We start from the raw sequence: 15,890 nt of genomic DNA, 5'->3' as shown, positions 1-15,890 counted from the left end.
TGATGGGGCAGCATTGGGGGCTGTGTTCATCCCCAATCCAGGGGCCACAAAATTGGAAAGTGATTTTCCCTCCAATTATTTTGATGTGTGCTTTTCAGTGTAAGAACAGAGCTCAGGTCTTCAGGAAGGCAAACTTACTTGAGTCTACCAGAAGAAGATTGCCAACCGGCCCCAGGTCGCCACCAGTCTGCAAAGATACCAGAAGTCAAAGTAATGCCTTTGGTTCCTGGTGCTGACTGTGCAACAAAACCCCCAAAATGCTCATGCTAATGTTCTCTCCTGCCTCCCAGCATGCTGAGTTCTTGTGTCTCCTTGGCTTTCTATAGTGATTTGCTGTAAAAGACTGTTGAGCACAAAATTTCCCAAAGGAAATCAAGTTTTAGATCTCTGTTTCAAAGTTAGTCATGGGAAAAAGTCAATTGTTTAATTATGCATGGATTTATAAGGAAATAATATTCTTATATTCTTGACTAGATGGGTCTTTAGTGTGCTTAGTGGAGCAGCTGGGAAAGCTAGGATAAACCACATGCCTTTTCCTGTAGGTGTCTGTTTTTAACTTCATTTTGCAGCAGCTTGTAAGCCTCTAAGAATCCAGCAGGTCGGTCTTACCAACATAAATATGTAGAAACAAATAAATATGCGTATTTATAGTAGAACTAAACAGTGCTTTTGCTGATAGAACAGATTGAGCTGAAAAAATGCAGAATTATATTTAAAGTGGAACTATTACAGAATAGACACTTGATGCCTTCCTGTTGAGACAGAAACTGATTTTTATGTGAATCTGACTTTGAGGGAGGCCCGGACTACTTAGGTGTAAATGGAAGTGACAACTAGTGTGTTCAGCCTCTTTCTACCCTGCCTGTGTCCTTAGCTAGGCTCTAATGAGGAACTGAGGGATCTTCAAGGGAGTGAGTGTTGGAGGGAAATTTAATCAAGTGCCCACACAGCTCTGATCTGTTTGTGGAATTAATAGACTCTCACGGGAGTGAGAAGTGGGCTTGAGTATCCACCACCGCTGTGAATGTCAAGCTGTGGAAGTATCCTGGAGAAATGCATCCAAAGGAACCTAGAAAGAGCTGCACTACCCAGGTAAAGCTCCTCTTTTGTTATACCGTTTAAAATCTTGACAGAGAGACTGTGGGAATTTCACTCCTACTTCCACCACACCAGCATTTTAGTTGGGGTAGTCGGTGGAGGTGTGGGGGCATGTGTATTAAAAATTTCCATGGGGAATTGAGCAGCCTCCTACTCTTCCTGATCAGGTGGGAGTATGAGGTAGACAAAGCAAGTGAGCAGAAACCTGGAGGCCTGAGATAACAGATCCACTGGTACATTTGCTTGGATTTTTCCCCATAAATGATAGTGGGCTGCAGCAATGGGTTTGCAGCACTAAGGAAGGGCACGAAGCTGCTCCACTCAGTCAGGCTGTAACTGTAGGGGGTTTGCAGTGACACCAAACTGCTGTACCTCTGTCTGCTTGAAAACCAGACAGCTGTCCAAGGAGACAGTCTCCTCTCGAGATTCATACACAGCTCAGCGCAGTCTAGAAGAGAGCAGCAAGGACTGAGGTGGTCCCTTGGACCCCAGCAGTGCAGGCTGAGGGCTCTGGCTCCCAGGCCACACCTGACCAGGCAGATGCCGCATGAGATGCCCCTGGGCATGGGGAGGTTGGGGGGATGCACAGCTGGGGTTTGCACTGTAGAATCCTCACCCTGCAAGGTACAGAGCATCCTGCAAAGAGGAACGGGTTGATCCAGAGTCTTGCTGGGCAGGTACTTGTAAAAAACTTCCTGTTGGCCTGGGCCAACACTATGGCAGGGCTTATCCCAAGCAGTGTTAATGACAGAGGTGGTCTCATTCGAGTGACTGAGAATATTCCCAGCCACTTTTGTAAGGCATAGCCTGATGAATCACCAAGAACATGTTGCTTCTTCACATTGTTTTGCAATAAGTTGTTTACCTTGACCAGGGAGCTCTTTCTTAAGTGCCACCATCAGCTTGTTGCAAAATGAATATAATCAAAATTTTCTTAAGTTGGGATGTTCTTTGATGTTGATCTGTGTATACTTTCGAGCCTAATCAAGGAAGTAGATCTAATCTGTGAAACAAGATCTAAGTGATGTCCAGCATATGAACTGAGAGAATCATTAGTCAATGGAAGATAGAATAGTAATTATTAGAAGAACTATGTAACTTGTAGACAATGAACATTAATGCCCATGTTTGCCAAATGTTGAGGAATACATCTGGTCCTGGTAGCTCACTTTGCAAGCTGCAGTTTGAGATAGAAATTGGGCTCTGGGTGGGAGCCCAAGAGGAGGCCGTGAACTGCCAACCCTTTGGTTAACAAAGGGCACGGAGGTGGGCAGCACCAGCCGGGTGGATGGACACTGGAAGACACAGCAGAAGCCAAGAATTGCCAACCTTTTGGATAACAAAGGAGGTGAAGAACACAGATGAGTGACGCCGACCAGGTTGATGAACACAAAGAGTGAAGCAGGAGTCACCTTGGGAAGAAGAGCCAGACTTACACATGACTGTGAGGATATAAAGCCCCAGAGGTCTTTTATTGGGGGTACCTCCTTGGGATCACCAGCTCAGGCTGTTTCTGTGTTACTGCACTATGATTAAATTGCTTTATGAAACGAGACACTTGAGACTCTGCTGTGGGAAACCTGGTCTGACTGTGTGAGTGGGGTGTGTAGGGAGTCAAGCAGGGACTGTCAGGTCACTCAAGCTGCCTGTGGTGAAGGGCCTTCCGTCCCAGCAGTGAAAGTCTCTGGTGCTGGGAGTGTGACTGCCAGAGGGTCATGAATGGTCAGACTGGGAAGTTTTCTTAACACTAGAATGTATAAACAGTAAAAGGTTTTGATACCATGGTACAAGTCAGTGTGCTTGATGTGTGGAATAACACTGAGCACCCAGGCTTGGGCAACCATAATAAATAATCAGTCTTTCTTGAGTGTGTAATTACTGCCTTGTTGCACAGCAGGTAACAAATCTTATTTTTCTGGACAACAAGCCGATTGGAGATGTTCACTCTCCTAATAGACTAAATAATGACATGAAACAAATTCCAGAGGAGCTGGGGGATACCCAGGCTGCTACTTGCTTGCAGCACTGGGGAGGGTGTCCCTCGAGACCTGTCACTCTCCAGAGCTGACCAAGGCTCTCAGAAAGGCTCTCAGAGAGGCACTGGCTGCACACAGCTGGTATGCCCTCCTCTTCCATGCTGCTACTCAGATTGGGTGATCCCATACGGCTTTAATTATGCAGGTATTTCCAAGGGAACATAGTGCCAGAGTCTTTAATTACACATATTTGCAAGGGGACATACTGCTAGAGACCCACCAGCTAAAGCTCTGTGGAGGAAACTGCCAGCCTGCCCGATGCGATTTCTTCTTGTGGCAGCAAGGGCAGGAATTTCAGAAACACTGTGGATACCACACAGCCACCCTCAGGCACTGCAGGGCTTCGGGCCAGTCTTGCTCCCACTACCTGCTCCCCAACCGTCTGCACATGCACTGTGGGGGACACTGCCCTCCTCACTGTGACCTTCCAGCAGGCACCCAGCTCTGAAACACCTGCACAGGTATGTCTGAACCTGGCTCTGTGACATCTGTCCAGCTGTGCTGACATCCAGCTGTGGACTCACCAACTGCTGAATGCAGTGCTGCTCTTTTCAGAGCTGCACTTTGAATAGGAAGAATCTAGAACAGCTTTTTCTAGGAATGGGGCAGCAAAAACCTGAGTTTCGAGTTGTCACTCCCCACAGTTTTTCAGCTGTGAGGGAGGCTTGGAGGGGAAGAAATGCCAGATTTATTTCTCAGGAATGGTTTGGGATTCTTTTATATCTGGAAAATGCAGCCTAATCCAGCTTCCCCTTTGCTCCCCAGACTCTTCTTTGGGGGATGTCTCTTGGTGGGCAGCAAAGCATTTAGAAAAGCAAATGCATCCAAACACGTTTGGGCAGAGCCTCTGAACATGCAGTGGGTGTGGGATTGTTGCTACTTTACAACAGGGAATGCAAGAAGAGTCCTGTGGGCCTGAGCCAAGCCATCACTAAGGAAGCATTTTGGCTAACCCCGAGGGGAAGAGTGACCACAGAGGAGCAATAGCTTCCCATTCAGGCACATTGGTGTTTTTATGCTTGTTTCCCGAGGGTCACTGGGCACAGGATACCACCTGCAGCTTCCCCCCGGCAGGGTTAACAACAGCATTCTGTGAGTGAGCATGGCCCAGCCAGGCAGGCAGGAACAGACGGCCACCCGCTGGGACAGAGGGAGACAGGCTCCAGCCCAGAGCTCCTTGCAGGAGATGATGTCACTGAGATGTGCCTGTTTCCAATCTCCAGCTGCTGGTAGGAGGCCCCATTACCAACTGTCTGAGCATTTCAGGCTGTTGGAAAATGTACAGAGAGGGCCAGCACTGTGGATCTGGCCACAGATCAGCATGCAAGCAGACTTTTAAAATAATAGAGTGAAAAAAACAGTGATTGTATAAATACCTGTGTTAAATTCATCAGTGAGAGTCAGCCAGAGCAGCCAAAGGTTTGTAAACAGCCACAAACATGTTCATATTCCCAGAATCAAAGAGTATTTTGAGATGGAAGAGACCCACAAGGATCTCCAAGTGCAACTCATCAGTGAATGGCCCCTCCAGGGACTGAACCCACAACCTTGGCATCATTAGCATCAGCCTCCAACCAGCTGAGATAATCTCAGGGTTGCCATAGAACACCCCAGGATTTACATGTTGTACCACAAAACAGACCCTCCTGAAGCCACCAGTGTGACTGGGGACTGGCATCTGCAAGACTTAAAGAACAAACTTTTGCTGCTTGTGCAAAGGCAAAAACTGACCATACGTTAGTGACGCACTATGCAGGATCCCACCAGTGGGTCCAACACAACAGAGGCCATCATTTCCCCTTAGAAGACTTTTTGTCACTCACTACCATAGCCACCTGCGTCTTCTCAAATGCTTCCATCAGCACTGCCTCTGTTCAATCCTAAACATCCACTGGTCTGATTATGTGAACAATGTGTCTGTTCTTGAACAGGCAGGGGTCACCAGCATCAAGGCCATGCTGATGAGAACACAGCTGCACTGGGCAGGGCACGTCTCCAGGATGGAGGATCACAGCCTCCCAAAGATTGTGCTCTATGGTGAACACACCACTGGCTGCCGCAAGAGAGGAGCCCCAAAGAAGAGATACAAGGACTCCCTGAAACAACACGTCAGCCTTGGCCATACTGACTGCCATCAATGGTCCACTCTGGCCTCCAATTGGGATTCATGGAGACACACCATTCACGACGCTGCCGCTTCCTTTGAGAACACACACAGAGTCAGCCTCAAGGAGAAAAGACAACACAGAAAGAACCGCTCCTCACCAATATCGCCAAAGACTTTCAGCTCTGCCTTTTGTGACCGGATTTGCCTATCCCATATTATCCTTTTTAGCCACCAGCACGCTTGCAGCAAGCATGGGTAGAGACCTTCCCAAATCTCTGTTTGCAAAGCCTAGCCATGATGATGATGATGATGATAATGATGATGACTATAGCCTGGGGAACCGAGCACTTGAAGGTGTTGAGCAAAGCACACAGCTTTCTTGCCAGCAACTTGTTCACCTTGTAGGTATATTCTGTAAGCTACAAAAATTGTAACTCAGGCTTCCTTGAATTTGTAGAAACTTACTAAATCACAGATTTTAATTTGGTTCAGCTGCAATTCAGCACTGTAATTCTGAGACAGAAGGCTTATGGAAATGACTGTTAAGGATAATTAATTTGTTACTGCCCTGAGAAGAACGTGGGACAGAAAACCAAACTATGGTTCTACTCTGTACTTAGTATCTCCATTCCTTATGTTCAAAAGGATCATGAAGGATTCAAACACAGTAGAAGGAGGCAGGGACAAGGAAAAGCATTTGAAACTTCATTTCTATGAAACTTTTGCTGAGAATTGGTGTCCACTCAAGAGCACCCCCAGTGACCTATGTTTGCAGAAGCAGACAGTGCTGCTATAGATGAAGGTTTCCAGGTATTCAAACTCTTGAACTGTGTCTTGACATTAAATTCAGAACACTTTTAAAGCTCCCTGTGGCAGACCAAAACCACAGTGAACAGAGGATTTAAATCACTGAACTGTCCTAAAAGTCTTGCACCCATTCCTATTTGTTTGAAAAAATTTGCTGTGTTACGCCTTTGCCTGTGGGACATGTGCTCGGGTACATCACGTCCAACTGTGCTACTCTGAAACCTGCACGATGAACACCTCTAGAGCTTTTCCAGGCATTTATTCAACATGCAGAGCTGCTCTGCAGCCTGGATCCCAAGATGTCTCACAGCTAAAGCCATGGGAAGCTGCCTCTGTTCCACGACCTGCCCTGCAGTGAAGGGCCTGACCACACTGCCTGGGCCAACGATTCTTCCCAGCAGCACATGGGTCTCTGCCATGCTTAAGGGCAGACATGCCTCGCCTCAGCCTTTTGTGCCTGCTGTTTGCTCAGATGAAGGCTGGCATCAGTGTGAAGAAAGCCACAAGATGATTTGGTGGGGCTGACCCAAGCAACAGTCTCCCTGGGGACAAGTCAGACAGGAAAAGGGCACATGAATATCCCCATTCCAGTACCTTGAACCAGCTTTTCTCCCATGTCCCACATGGTTCTTTAACCTCTTTGCTTATCTACTTCCTGCACACTCTAGGCTGGTACCCTACACTGCCAAAGCCCCTCAGAGAGCAGAGCTGTAGTCTAAATACAACATACGTGCAGCAGCAGTAATTTATATAGTGCTGAAACACCCTGCAATGAAATCACACACCACCTACCTCCATCCCCCAGCCAGCCACTCTCAGGAAATTCAAGGAACATAATGGGCTCCACATAGTGATGTGTCACTTGCCAAGGGACTTCTTGCCAGCTTCTCCACCAGCCCTTTCTTGGCTGCTTCTGCCAGGGCACTGTGTGTGGTTTTCTGCAGTACACAGAAGCATGGTCTTCGCTTGGCTTCTGCTGCCTTGTGCTGACACATAGCACATCATCATTTAAGTGACCTGAGGAGAGGTGGAAAGGAAACCAGCAGGCAATTCTGCCATCACTGACCCCCTGCTCAGCCAGCATGGGGGAATATTACCCTCCTACCTGTGCCTCTATCCATGAGGCCGGAGGAGGGCAGCTGGTGCGCAGCATGCCCAGGAAGCCAGACTCATCCAAGAGGATCAACTATCTTTGTGCTCAGGTGTTGGTTGTGTGCCACTATGTGCTGTTGAAGTCCAAAGAGCTGTCCATCAAGGAGATATGGCACACTGCAGGAAGTTCTTGCCTGAATGCTGCTGAAATCTCCTGAATTACCACTCTCCATCGTCTTCTTGTGTCAGTCTGGGCTGGCAAAAGGAGAGGGCCTTGGATAGTCAGATGCCAAATAACTAGGGAAACATCTGCTTTACAGGACCTTGCTCTTAGTTATCAAGCAAGAGAGGGCAAAAAACCACAACCAACCAACCAACCAAACAAAAAAGGTGATTTAATACATATCTAAGTTGCTGTTTCACCCCCAATTTCATCTGAAGTCTGACACCATCATTTGTCACTATATTCTACTGTGACAAGGCATAGGGTGGGTGAGAAGAGCCAGTATGCTCAAGCTGTCTGACCAAATTTTCACTGTTGTGTGCAAACTGTAGTTTCTGTTTGGCAAGAGCAATGTTCATCCCCAGAACCCAAACACTGGCAATAAAAATGCTGCCCAGTGGAAGATCCATGCTGTCATGACTTACCCTGCAGGAGAACAGAAGTAAGTGTAGAGGTTTCAGAGTAGCAGCACAGGCAGACTTGATGTACCCACCCCGACCAGATTCTGCATGCCAATTTGTCCTTCAAAGGAAACCCAGTGCTCAATAGCTTACAGAAATTTATTGAGTTAATAAGTTATTGAAAAAACAGTTTCTTAAATAAAACTGTGGAGAGACCATAAAAAGCATTTGGGCTGTGTACCTAAGTTTAAAAATTATACATATCCACATATCCATATATCTGTATGCATATACAAATATGTATACTTTCACTGTAGGTCTCTGTGTGGAGTGTTAAGAGATAGAAGAACTGGGGGACATCACCAACCTGTGCTACTGCTCTGAGGTAGTTTTAAACTTAGTTGGAATGCATCCAGTGGCAAATGGAAAACTTGTATTACCTCTAGGGGGATGTCAACATGAGAAATGGCTCTGAGCTTACCAATCAGCTACAAGGCATCATCTGCAAAATTGATTATGTGAGGGTTTGATTAGGTCCTTTTCTACCTGACAGATCAGGATAGTTAATAATGAAGCTGCAATTTCAGGAAGGAAGGTCCAGGGAGGAAAGTCCAGTTCATCTGACATCTATCTAAACATGAGATATAGACCACATTTGTACTACATTAGAACAGTGTAGTGAGATTCCCCTCAATAGTAAATGAAGACACAAACAAAAAAAATTGGAAATAGTTTATTTGCTGCATAAGGAAATGTTTTGTAAATTACATATAAAGAAAGTTGTTATGCTGTAGTATATAATTCCAATATTCCACAAAGATAATTGTAATAAATATACAAACAAACCAAGGTAGAAGACTAAATCCATCAGGCAACCTACAAAATGGTTCATCAAGTTTTATACTTTCAGCATTTGCATGCTTAAAATCTTGTTCTTTTTGAAGTGATGCAGCATAATTCTTATTCACATTTCTTTGGAGCATTTTCAAAGCTGTCTAACTATAAAATACTGTTCAAAATTAGCCAGCATTAGTTAAACCACTCAAGAAAAGTAACACCAAGGTCTAACTGATGCAAAGGTGTAGTTTTCCTTTTTGCTTTTAAAATCCATTTAGTTTTGCCAGAGTTAGGAATTATCTGATATAAGTGCACTATGAGTCCAGTCAGCCTGAGGCACTGTCGACTCTTGTCATATTATGACTCTATATAAACGTCATAGATTATATAGCTCTGAAAGGTTTCTCTATTAATAGAGACATATCCCCATAGAATAAAAAACCAATACCATATTGAAGCTGCAAGCTGGTTAAAATGGTTGTACCCTCGAGTGCAGTGTGTGCTTAGAAACATTTTTCCATAGTTTCATTCTATCCCACATCAGACATTTTTATTTGATTTTAAATTTAGAAGTGCTGATACAGGCTTTATTGATGTCCCTAGCCTCTAGAAACAACATTTTTGACATCTTCTGCTGTTCTCTTCCTATAATTTCTAATTTTTTTTTAAAACAGCAGGCTGAATTGCATTTCAGACTTCATTGCTCTGGACCACACTGACAAACAGGTCTACTATTCCATACAAATCTCTTACAAACTGAAAACACTTCACTATGCTTCACTATTACTGAATACTTGGGGGTATAAAAAGAAACTCTCTAAAACACAGTTACCTAAAAATATTTGTTAATAAGCTTAATGCAAATATTACGTAGAAAAAAATGATTTAGTTACAAAAAAATTCATTAGAGGGCCAGTAAAAATATACTGAAGAGATCTTTACAAAAGTGAGGTTAGGAAGTATGAGGCATTGACATTCATTGTAAACATCCTGTGTTCACTAGAATCCCTTGTCTAAAGTACATGTTCTGGTTTTGTTCCTGAGCTTCATGGCCAACACTTGCATAGACAGCTAAACCTATCATAAAGGGTGGCTTTTACAGACAGTTCTGTTTGTACAGAACTTCAATAAACTAATGCTTTTACCTTTTTGAAATAGTTTCATTCCACTACCAGGTAGTTAAGGAAACTATGAAGTATGGTATGATTTTTGTGTACTCAGTGCATTAGGTGGATTGGGACAGCTACCTTAGTGTGTTAATCTTAAATAATATTACTAAAAAGTGTAGCTGTTTGACATTCTGGCTTAGCATAAATATCTACTCCTGCTCACTGCTGCAAGGCTCGCTTCTGCTCTGCCAAAGACTGCATATGGCAAAATATCAGGAATCTGAGTGCTACAGCATCAAACATCCCCAGTAACAAGATGCAGCTTATAATCAGTACAGAAGCCCTCACAGAGAATTTCACCTTTACCCAGGCAATACGAGTGCTTTCCTTCAGGTTAACTTGCTTCTGTTGGAGGAAGCTGGAAAGTACTTACAGGGTAAACATAATATGGAGTGGCCTAAGTAAAAAGTCTGAAGAACACACTTGCATTTTGGATATGAAAAGCAGGCATGTGTTTAGTTACTGTACATGGAAATGCACATGGAAGTGGTACAGACAGACAATTATATCCCCCTCACAAACAGCACAATAACACAAAAGCAGCAAATTGCCAATTTTAAATCTTATGTTAAGGCAGATCTAGATAGACAACCATAACCGGATTAATAAAAATAGGGAGTTTTCCTTGGCCTTTTTTTGTTTACTTTTTCTGTGATTGGCTTTTACACATCGATAAAATTTGTTTAAGCACTTTCTGGACATCTTCATCCATTTGACCCTAGACAAGCGGAGAAAGAAGAAAAGATGATTGAATTCATGCAGCTCTCTACTCTTTAAGAATATTGACAAACTATTTTTGAGGTATAGTAACTAGATCAATTTCCCAAAAGGGAAGCAGTGCTAAATTTATGCTTGAACCGTTACACCTTTTGGGAGGGATGTCTTACATAAAACATGCAAAGTTCTTACTAGATCCACAGAAGAAACATCTTTAACTAAAATATCAACACTGTGTGACTGACAACATGGAACCATACCTGCACAGCATAGAGAAGATGCATCCTGTAAACTGAGACAATTTCCTGATGTTGTTTTTTTGTTTCCTAGAAAACAGTTAAGCAGAAAGGCACAGAGCATTCAGAACCATTGAATTCAGAACTCCTCAACTAGATTTACGCAGGGGAAATTACAAACCATAGTCTTATGCAAAGCATTGAAAACCACCTCAGGCAGTGCTGTGCCACTAAGCACTCTGAATTTGCTCAGAGGTGTATCTATGAAAATGCTGTAATTCAATCCACTCCAGTAAAAAAGCTGGGAGGTAACATCAGTTATAAGAAGTTCTGAGCTGAAATAGTGTGGAATGAGCACATACTCTACTTCCAAGCTTATCAGCAACCAGAACTGAAGAAAGCCAACAATATTCTGACAAATCAATTCTGACCTTTAGCTAAGCTCTTTGCTGTGAAGACAGCGACCCATCTGTCAGCTAATGCCTTCCCAGGGAAGAAGAGGGGCTTACAAAGGTCTCAATCCATGAAACCCTCAGTTAATGAAAGCCCACCTCCTTTTTTATGACCACAGACTGCCAAAACTCAGAAGCCATCTTTCCAAATAAATGTGAAGCTGCTGGCATAGCTAACCTGCAAGAAGAAAAGAGTGCTTCTGTCCTGTTTTAAATCTTACCCACTTTCCTCATGTGCTGCATACCTTTGCACATTACACTACTTTGCTGGTTCTTTCAGACATGGAAGACTGGAATAAGAAACAGTCTAAGCCTTTGCACTGACAGGATGCAGTGTGCTAACTGTTTGCCTACTATTTCTCCCTGATGTAAGGGAGTTTTTCTGGCCCATGGGCATATTGACTCATTTCTTCCTGCTGGGGAAGGTAGGAAGGAGACACCAGTTAAATCATTTAGCATGTCAGTCTGGGAATTCTCCTTTCAGAGCCACTCCACAGCTCTCAACAAAGATCTCTGATGGGCAGTACTTTCTTTTCATCCTCAATAGTGAATTAAACTGCAGGGAGGTTCTTAGAAATATCAATTATGACTCAACCCAGCTTAGAAGACCAGATCTTTTATGCACAAATGTATTTTAAAAATCCCCTCTGTAAGCAGTTCAGGATTTCAGAAAATAAACTCTGCTCCTCATAAACAGATGGATTTGCTGATTTGAAACCTCATGCTTTCTGTGAATGTGTCTTCCAGAAAGCTTAATAAAACAAAACTGCTTCAGCTGATGAATGCTCTTGAAAAAATGCAAAAATCCCCTGCAGACCAGTCTAACTTTTCCACAGGTTCTCAGCAGGTTTGGTCACTACATTTCACTACAAGAATTTTGTTTCTCTATTGGCCTGAGAAAAATACATGGGAAAAAAGCCTTCTTTAGTCTAAAGAGCAACTTGTGACTTGCAGATTCCTAGATGTTTCAGAGAAACATGAATATTACAGAATTTCTAGATGAAAATTCTTTCCCATGTACTGATTCCACTTTAAATAGGGCAGAGTGAAGAACAGCACCTGTATCTTCAGAGAACTGGGACTAATGTTAGGTTTACAAATTACCACACTTACAGTCAGTTGGTTTTGCAACTGCTTCACTTGTTGTTGTAACACCTCCAGCTGCTGGCTTTGTCTTTTGGGGGCACTGCTTGAGTAGGAAAGCTGAGAAAGGCTGTTCAATGCTTCTTTTAATTTGCTAATTTCCTTGGACATTTCATTGATCTAAGGAGGCAAAAAACAGGTTTTCATCAAAAGATGCAAGGCATGCTGTATTACTATGGGTCTCATCTTTGGGTTATTTGTGACTTAAATTTAAGAAGTGGGGAAAAACAAACTGTAAATAACTCAGTGGACAAACAGAGATGATGTAAGCAAAGGGCTGCAATGCTTCTCTGTCCCTCATTCTAACCCAGTCTATTCAAAAATCACTCCTTATTCTGAAAGTCAGCAATATTTACAAAGGACTGCATTTAGCACCTCTACAAATTCTGCTGCTGAAGACAAGACATAAACCTACCAAACACAGGCCAGCTATTCACAGCTAGCAAAAGGCATAGCTTTTTATAATGAAATAGATATGGCTTCTGCCCAGGTAAATCAGTCAAATCATGCTATGCTTGAGATGATATAGTAATAACACAACAGTGAATTTTTGCTCCTTCCTGGTATTTTGTTTTCTTGATTTCTCTGGAATACCTTCCTGATGTAAATACCACCTTTTTGACTTCAGTTGCCTGAATAGTGTGAAGCTAACATAAGCAGAACTTGAAAGAGGTAACTTGAAAGATCAGGAGAGGGAAACCAACTGTAAAATTAAACATACTGAAAACTGGTTTGAAATTAAAACCTGAATTTTCAGATGGGCAAATGCAGTCAGATGTTACTCCACTCTGTGACATGAATCAACATCATCTATTGGGTCACTTGTGCGTCACCCAACATGTTTTGTAGTCTGAACTCATACTACCTCTCCACTGGAGGGAGTCACTGACCTTTTTATCTTTATCTTCTTCTAGTTTTGATGAGCTTTTGATTTCAAGAAGAGCTTCTTGAACTTGATGATACTTTTGCTGAAGATCAGTCACCTCCCGTTCCTTTGTTTCAAGCAGAGTATGCATACCTTCTTTTGCTTCTTTCAAGTGCAAAATTTCATTTCTCAGTTTCACAGTATCTAAGGACAGGTTTTCCTTCTCTCGAATTACATCCTTCAGTTTGGATGACAAAACATTAACTTCCCCCTCTAGTGATGACTGGAGCTTTTCATATGCAGCCTTGGGTACCATAGCTTCATGAATTGAAGCTTTTTCTTCACGTAACTCCTTCTCTAAGTTTCTTAATTCACCTTCCTTGTCGGTAAGCAGTTGTTTGAGCTCATTTATTTCTTCCTCCATTTCCTTTATAGTATTTCTGAGTGCATTAATCACCTGACGGTGTTCAGTAATTGGCAAAGAGTTTTGTTTCTGAGTGTCTAACAGTTGCTTTAGTTCTTCTGCTTCATCTAATACTTTCGCATACTGGGACTTCATTTCTGATAAGTCATTTTCGGCTTTGTATTTCAAAGAATTTGTTACCTCCATCAGTTTCTCATGTTCTTCTCTAGGAATGTAGTCTAAAACTATATCATCTAGAGTTTTTTTCTTCCTATAGTCTTCAAGCTCTGCTTGTGCTTCTTTGTACAACTGAGACAATTCACTAAGTTGTCTGTTGAGCTCATCTACCATTCTGTGCATCACATCTTTCATTTCTCCAGCTTCAGCACTAGATTCCAACTGTGTCTGATTTGTCAGCTTGTCCTGTAGCCTTTTAATTTCCTCTTGCCCTTCTTTGTACCTCTCAATCAACAATGCTTTCTCTTGATTGATGTTATCAATAACGGAACAATACGAATTCTTCATTTCCTCACACTCTTCCACAGACAATTTGCTTGCCACATTCTGCTCTCTGTCTTCCAACTTTTTCTGTAGCTCTCGCACTTTTTCTTTTTGTCTTTCACTTTCCTCCAATGCTTTCTTCAATTCTTGCTTAAGTGTCTCAACTTCTACATAGGTAACTTTCAACATACTCAGATCAGAACTGGTTTCTTCACTTTCAGAGGAAACAAGACCTGGCTTCTTTTGCCTTTGTACATTCAAGGCCTCTTTCACAGCTTCCTCATATCTGTTCTGAGTTTCTTGGAACTTCAGGTTAAGATCAGAACCATTTTCTGAAATGTCTGGGCTATTCAAATGATCTATTTCTGGAACTCTAGACTGGACCTGAGCTTCCATGTGCCTTGTTTTGGCTTCAGAATTCTCTAATTTCCTCTGGACATCCTTTAAGTCTTCCTGGAGGTACTTCATTTTTACTTCTCTGGGGCTTGTCAACTTTTCTTGGATTTGAGTGGCATTTAATGTAGGCTTCAGATCCTGAATGGAAGACTCATTTTGTCTATCTGCTGTTTGCTTAAACTCTGTTTCGGTTGAAGAAGATTCCAGAGCTGAATCCCCTTCTTTAGGTGTCCTTTCCTGTTCAAAAAGAAACATGAACAATTGCACAATAAATACAAGTACATTATTATAATTTTTTAGAATAGAATAAGCAAGGAAATATTGCCACATTCTACAAAGAAAGGTGATTAAAGAACCATGGAAGAAAGTTTTAGAAAAATTCAAAACCCAGCTGCTTCCATTTAGTCATCTACAGTGGTGTAAGTGCTCTGAAAGTCTGGGCTGATCTCCATAAGCTAAAAATCAAAGCTATGCAAATTAAAATTCTGCTAACATAACTGTTGACAACATCTTTTAGAATGTGCTTATGATAATAATCAAAGTTATTGAGTAATTTATGGGGAAAATAAGAAGATCAAAACAGTGATTTAATTCTTTGGGGCAGTGTTTCAATGTTCTTACCAATAAGCTCACAAAATTATCTTCAGAGTACATCTCTTTAAAACAGTAAGAAGCTGTTTGTTCTGCTAGCAGATTAAGAAAGTGACAAACCAGTACAAAAATATGCCACCTGTAATTTGTCCTGCAGCTCCTTATTGTGCAATGTCAAAGAAGCAATTTTTGCTTGCATCAACAGTAGTAGATCTTGTTGGTCAGCTTCAGAACTCACATCCAATAAGCTATCACCACCTTTGGAGAAAAAGAAAGATTCAAAAGCTTTCAAAAAGCTGAAATGTTAGCTAGTTATTCTAAATCTCGAACCGCTTGCTCCCATGACTACTAAATGCAGTGAGCAAGAAAACTGTTTCTATAAACTGCCCCAAAAAGTGTCAAGTTCACTCAATGAGAAGCAGGAGGCTTTGGTGGGAAGCTGCTAGTGGAATTACAAAACACTACTCTCAATACTTAAGTGTGTCTCATGTCCTAAGCAGAAAGGCACAGGGAACTTCTGATTTCAACATTTCATGCCACCTAAAAAACCTAAGCAAAGATGAAAGTAAGGATTAACTGTATACCTGTGGTGCTGTCACTCAGTCTGTCTTTACTATCTCTGTGCAAGGAGCTGAATTCTTCCTGCTAAGACATCAAAAGAAAATGTTTTCACAGAAAGCAGATGTAAGGTCGTACAGCTCACCAAAATGAACTACAGTCAGTATAGGTTCTGCTGGACAAAGCCTATCGAAGTGGATTTCTTTTATTTCTGAGGTCTCATTTAATTGTACCATGTTTCTAGTATTTCAAAGTCTG

At 42.4% G+C, this 15,890-nt stretch overlaps 1 protein-coding gene across 5 annotated transcripts in view; it reads right to left on the bottom strand.

The window, feature by feature from the left end:
* Nucleotides 1-8,481: 8,481 nt before the first annotated feature.
* The window catches only part of RAI14 (retinoic acid induced 14), an 87,949-nt gene continuing 80,540 nt past the window's right edge, over nucleotides 8,482-15,890 (bottom strand). For 3 of the 5 annotated variants that reach the window (XM_071580114.1, XM_071580118.1, XM_071580116.1), the window contains 6 exons: nucleotides 15,659-15,719; nucleotides 15,214-15,332; nucleotides 13,209-14,720; nucleotides 12,289-12,438; nucleotides 10,748-10,813; nucleotides 8,482-10,488 (listed from right to left, as the gene is read on the bottom strand). In XM_071580114.1, the coding sequence (XP_071436215.1) occupies nucleotides 10,411-10,488; nucleotides 10,748-10,813; nucleotides 12,289-12,438; nucleotides 13,209-14,720; nucleotides 15,214-15,332; nucleotides 15,659-15,719 (1,986 nt within the window). In that variant the 3' untranslated portion in view covers nucleotides 8,482-10,410. The remainder of the gene's footprint in view (nucleotides 10,489-10,747; nucleotides 10,814-12,288; nucleotides 12,439-13,208; nucleotides 14,721-15,213; nucleotides 15,333-15,658; nucleotides 15,720-15,890) is intronic. The other 2 variants (XM_071580117.1, XM_071580119.1) reach the window with 1 other exon arrangement.

This window comes from Pithys albifrons, chromosome Z (genome assembly GCF_047495875.1).
Source record: "Pithys albifrons albifrons isolate INPA30051 chromosome Z, PitAlb_v1, whole genome shotgun sequence".
Lineage (NCBI taxonomy): Eukaryota > Metazoa > Chordata > Aves > Passeriformes > Thamnophilidae > Pithys > Pithys albifrons.
Note: the sequence above shows the minus strand (reverse complement) of the source record. Positions and strands in the feature narration are given on the sequence as shown.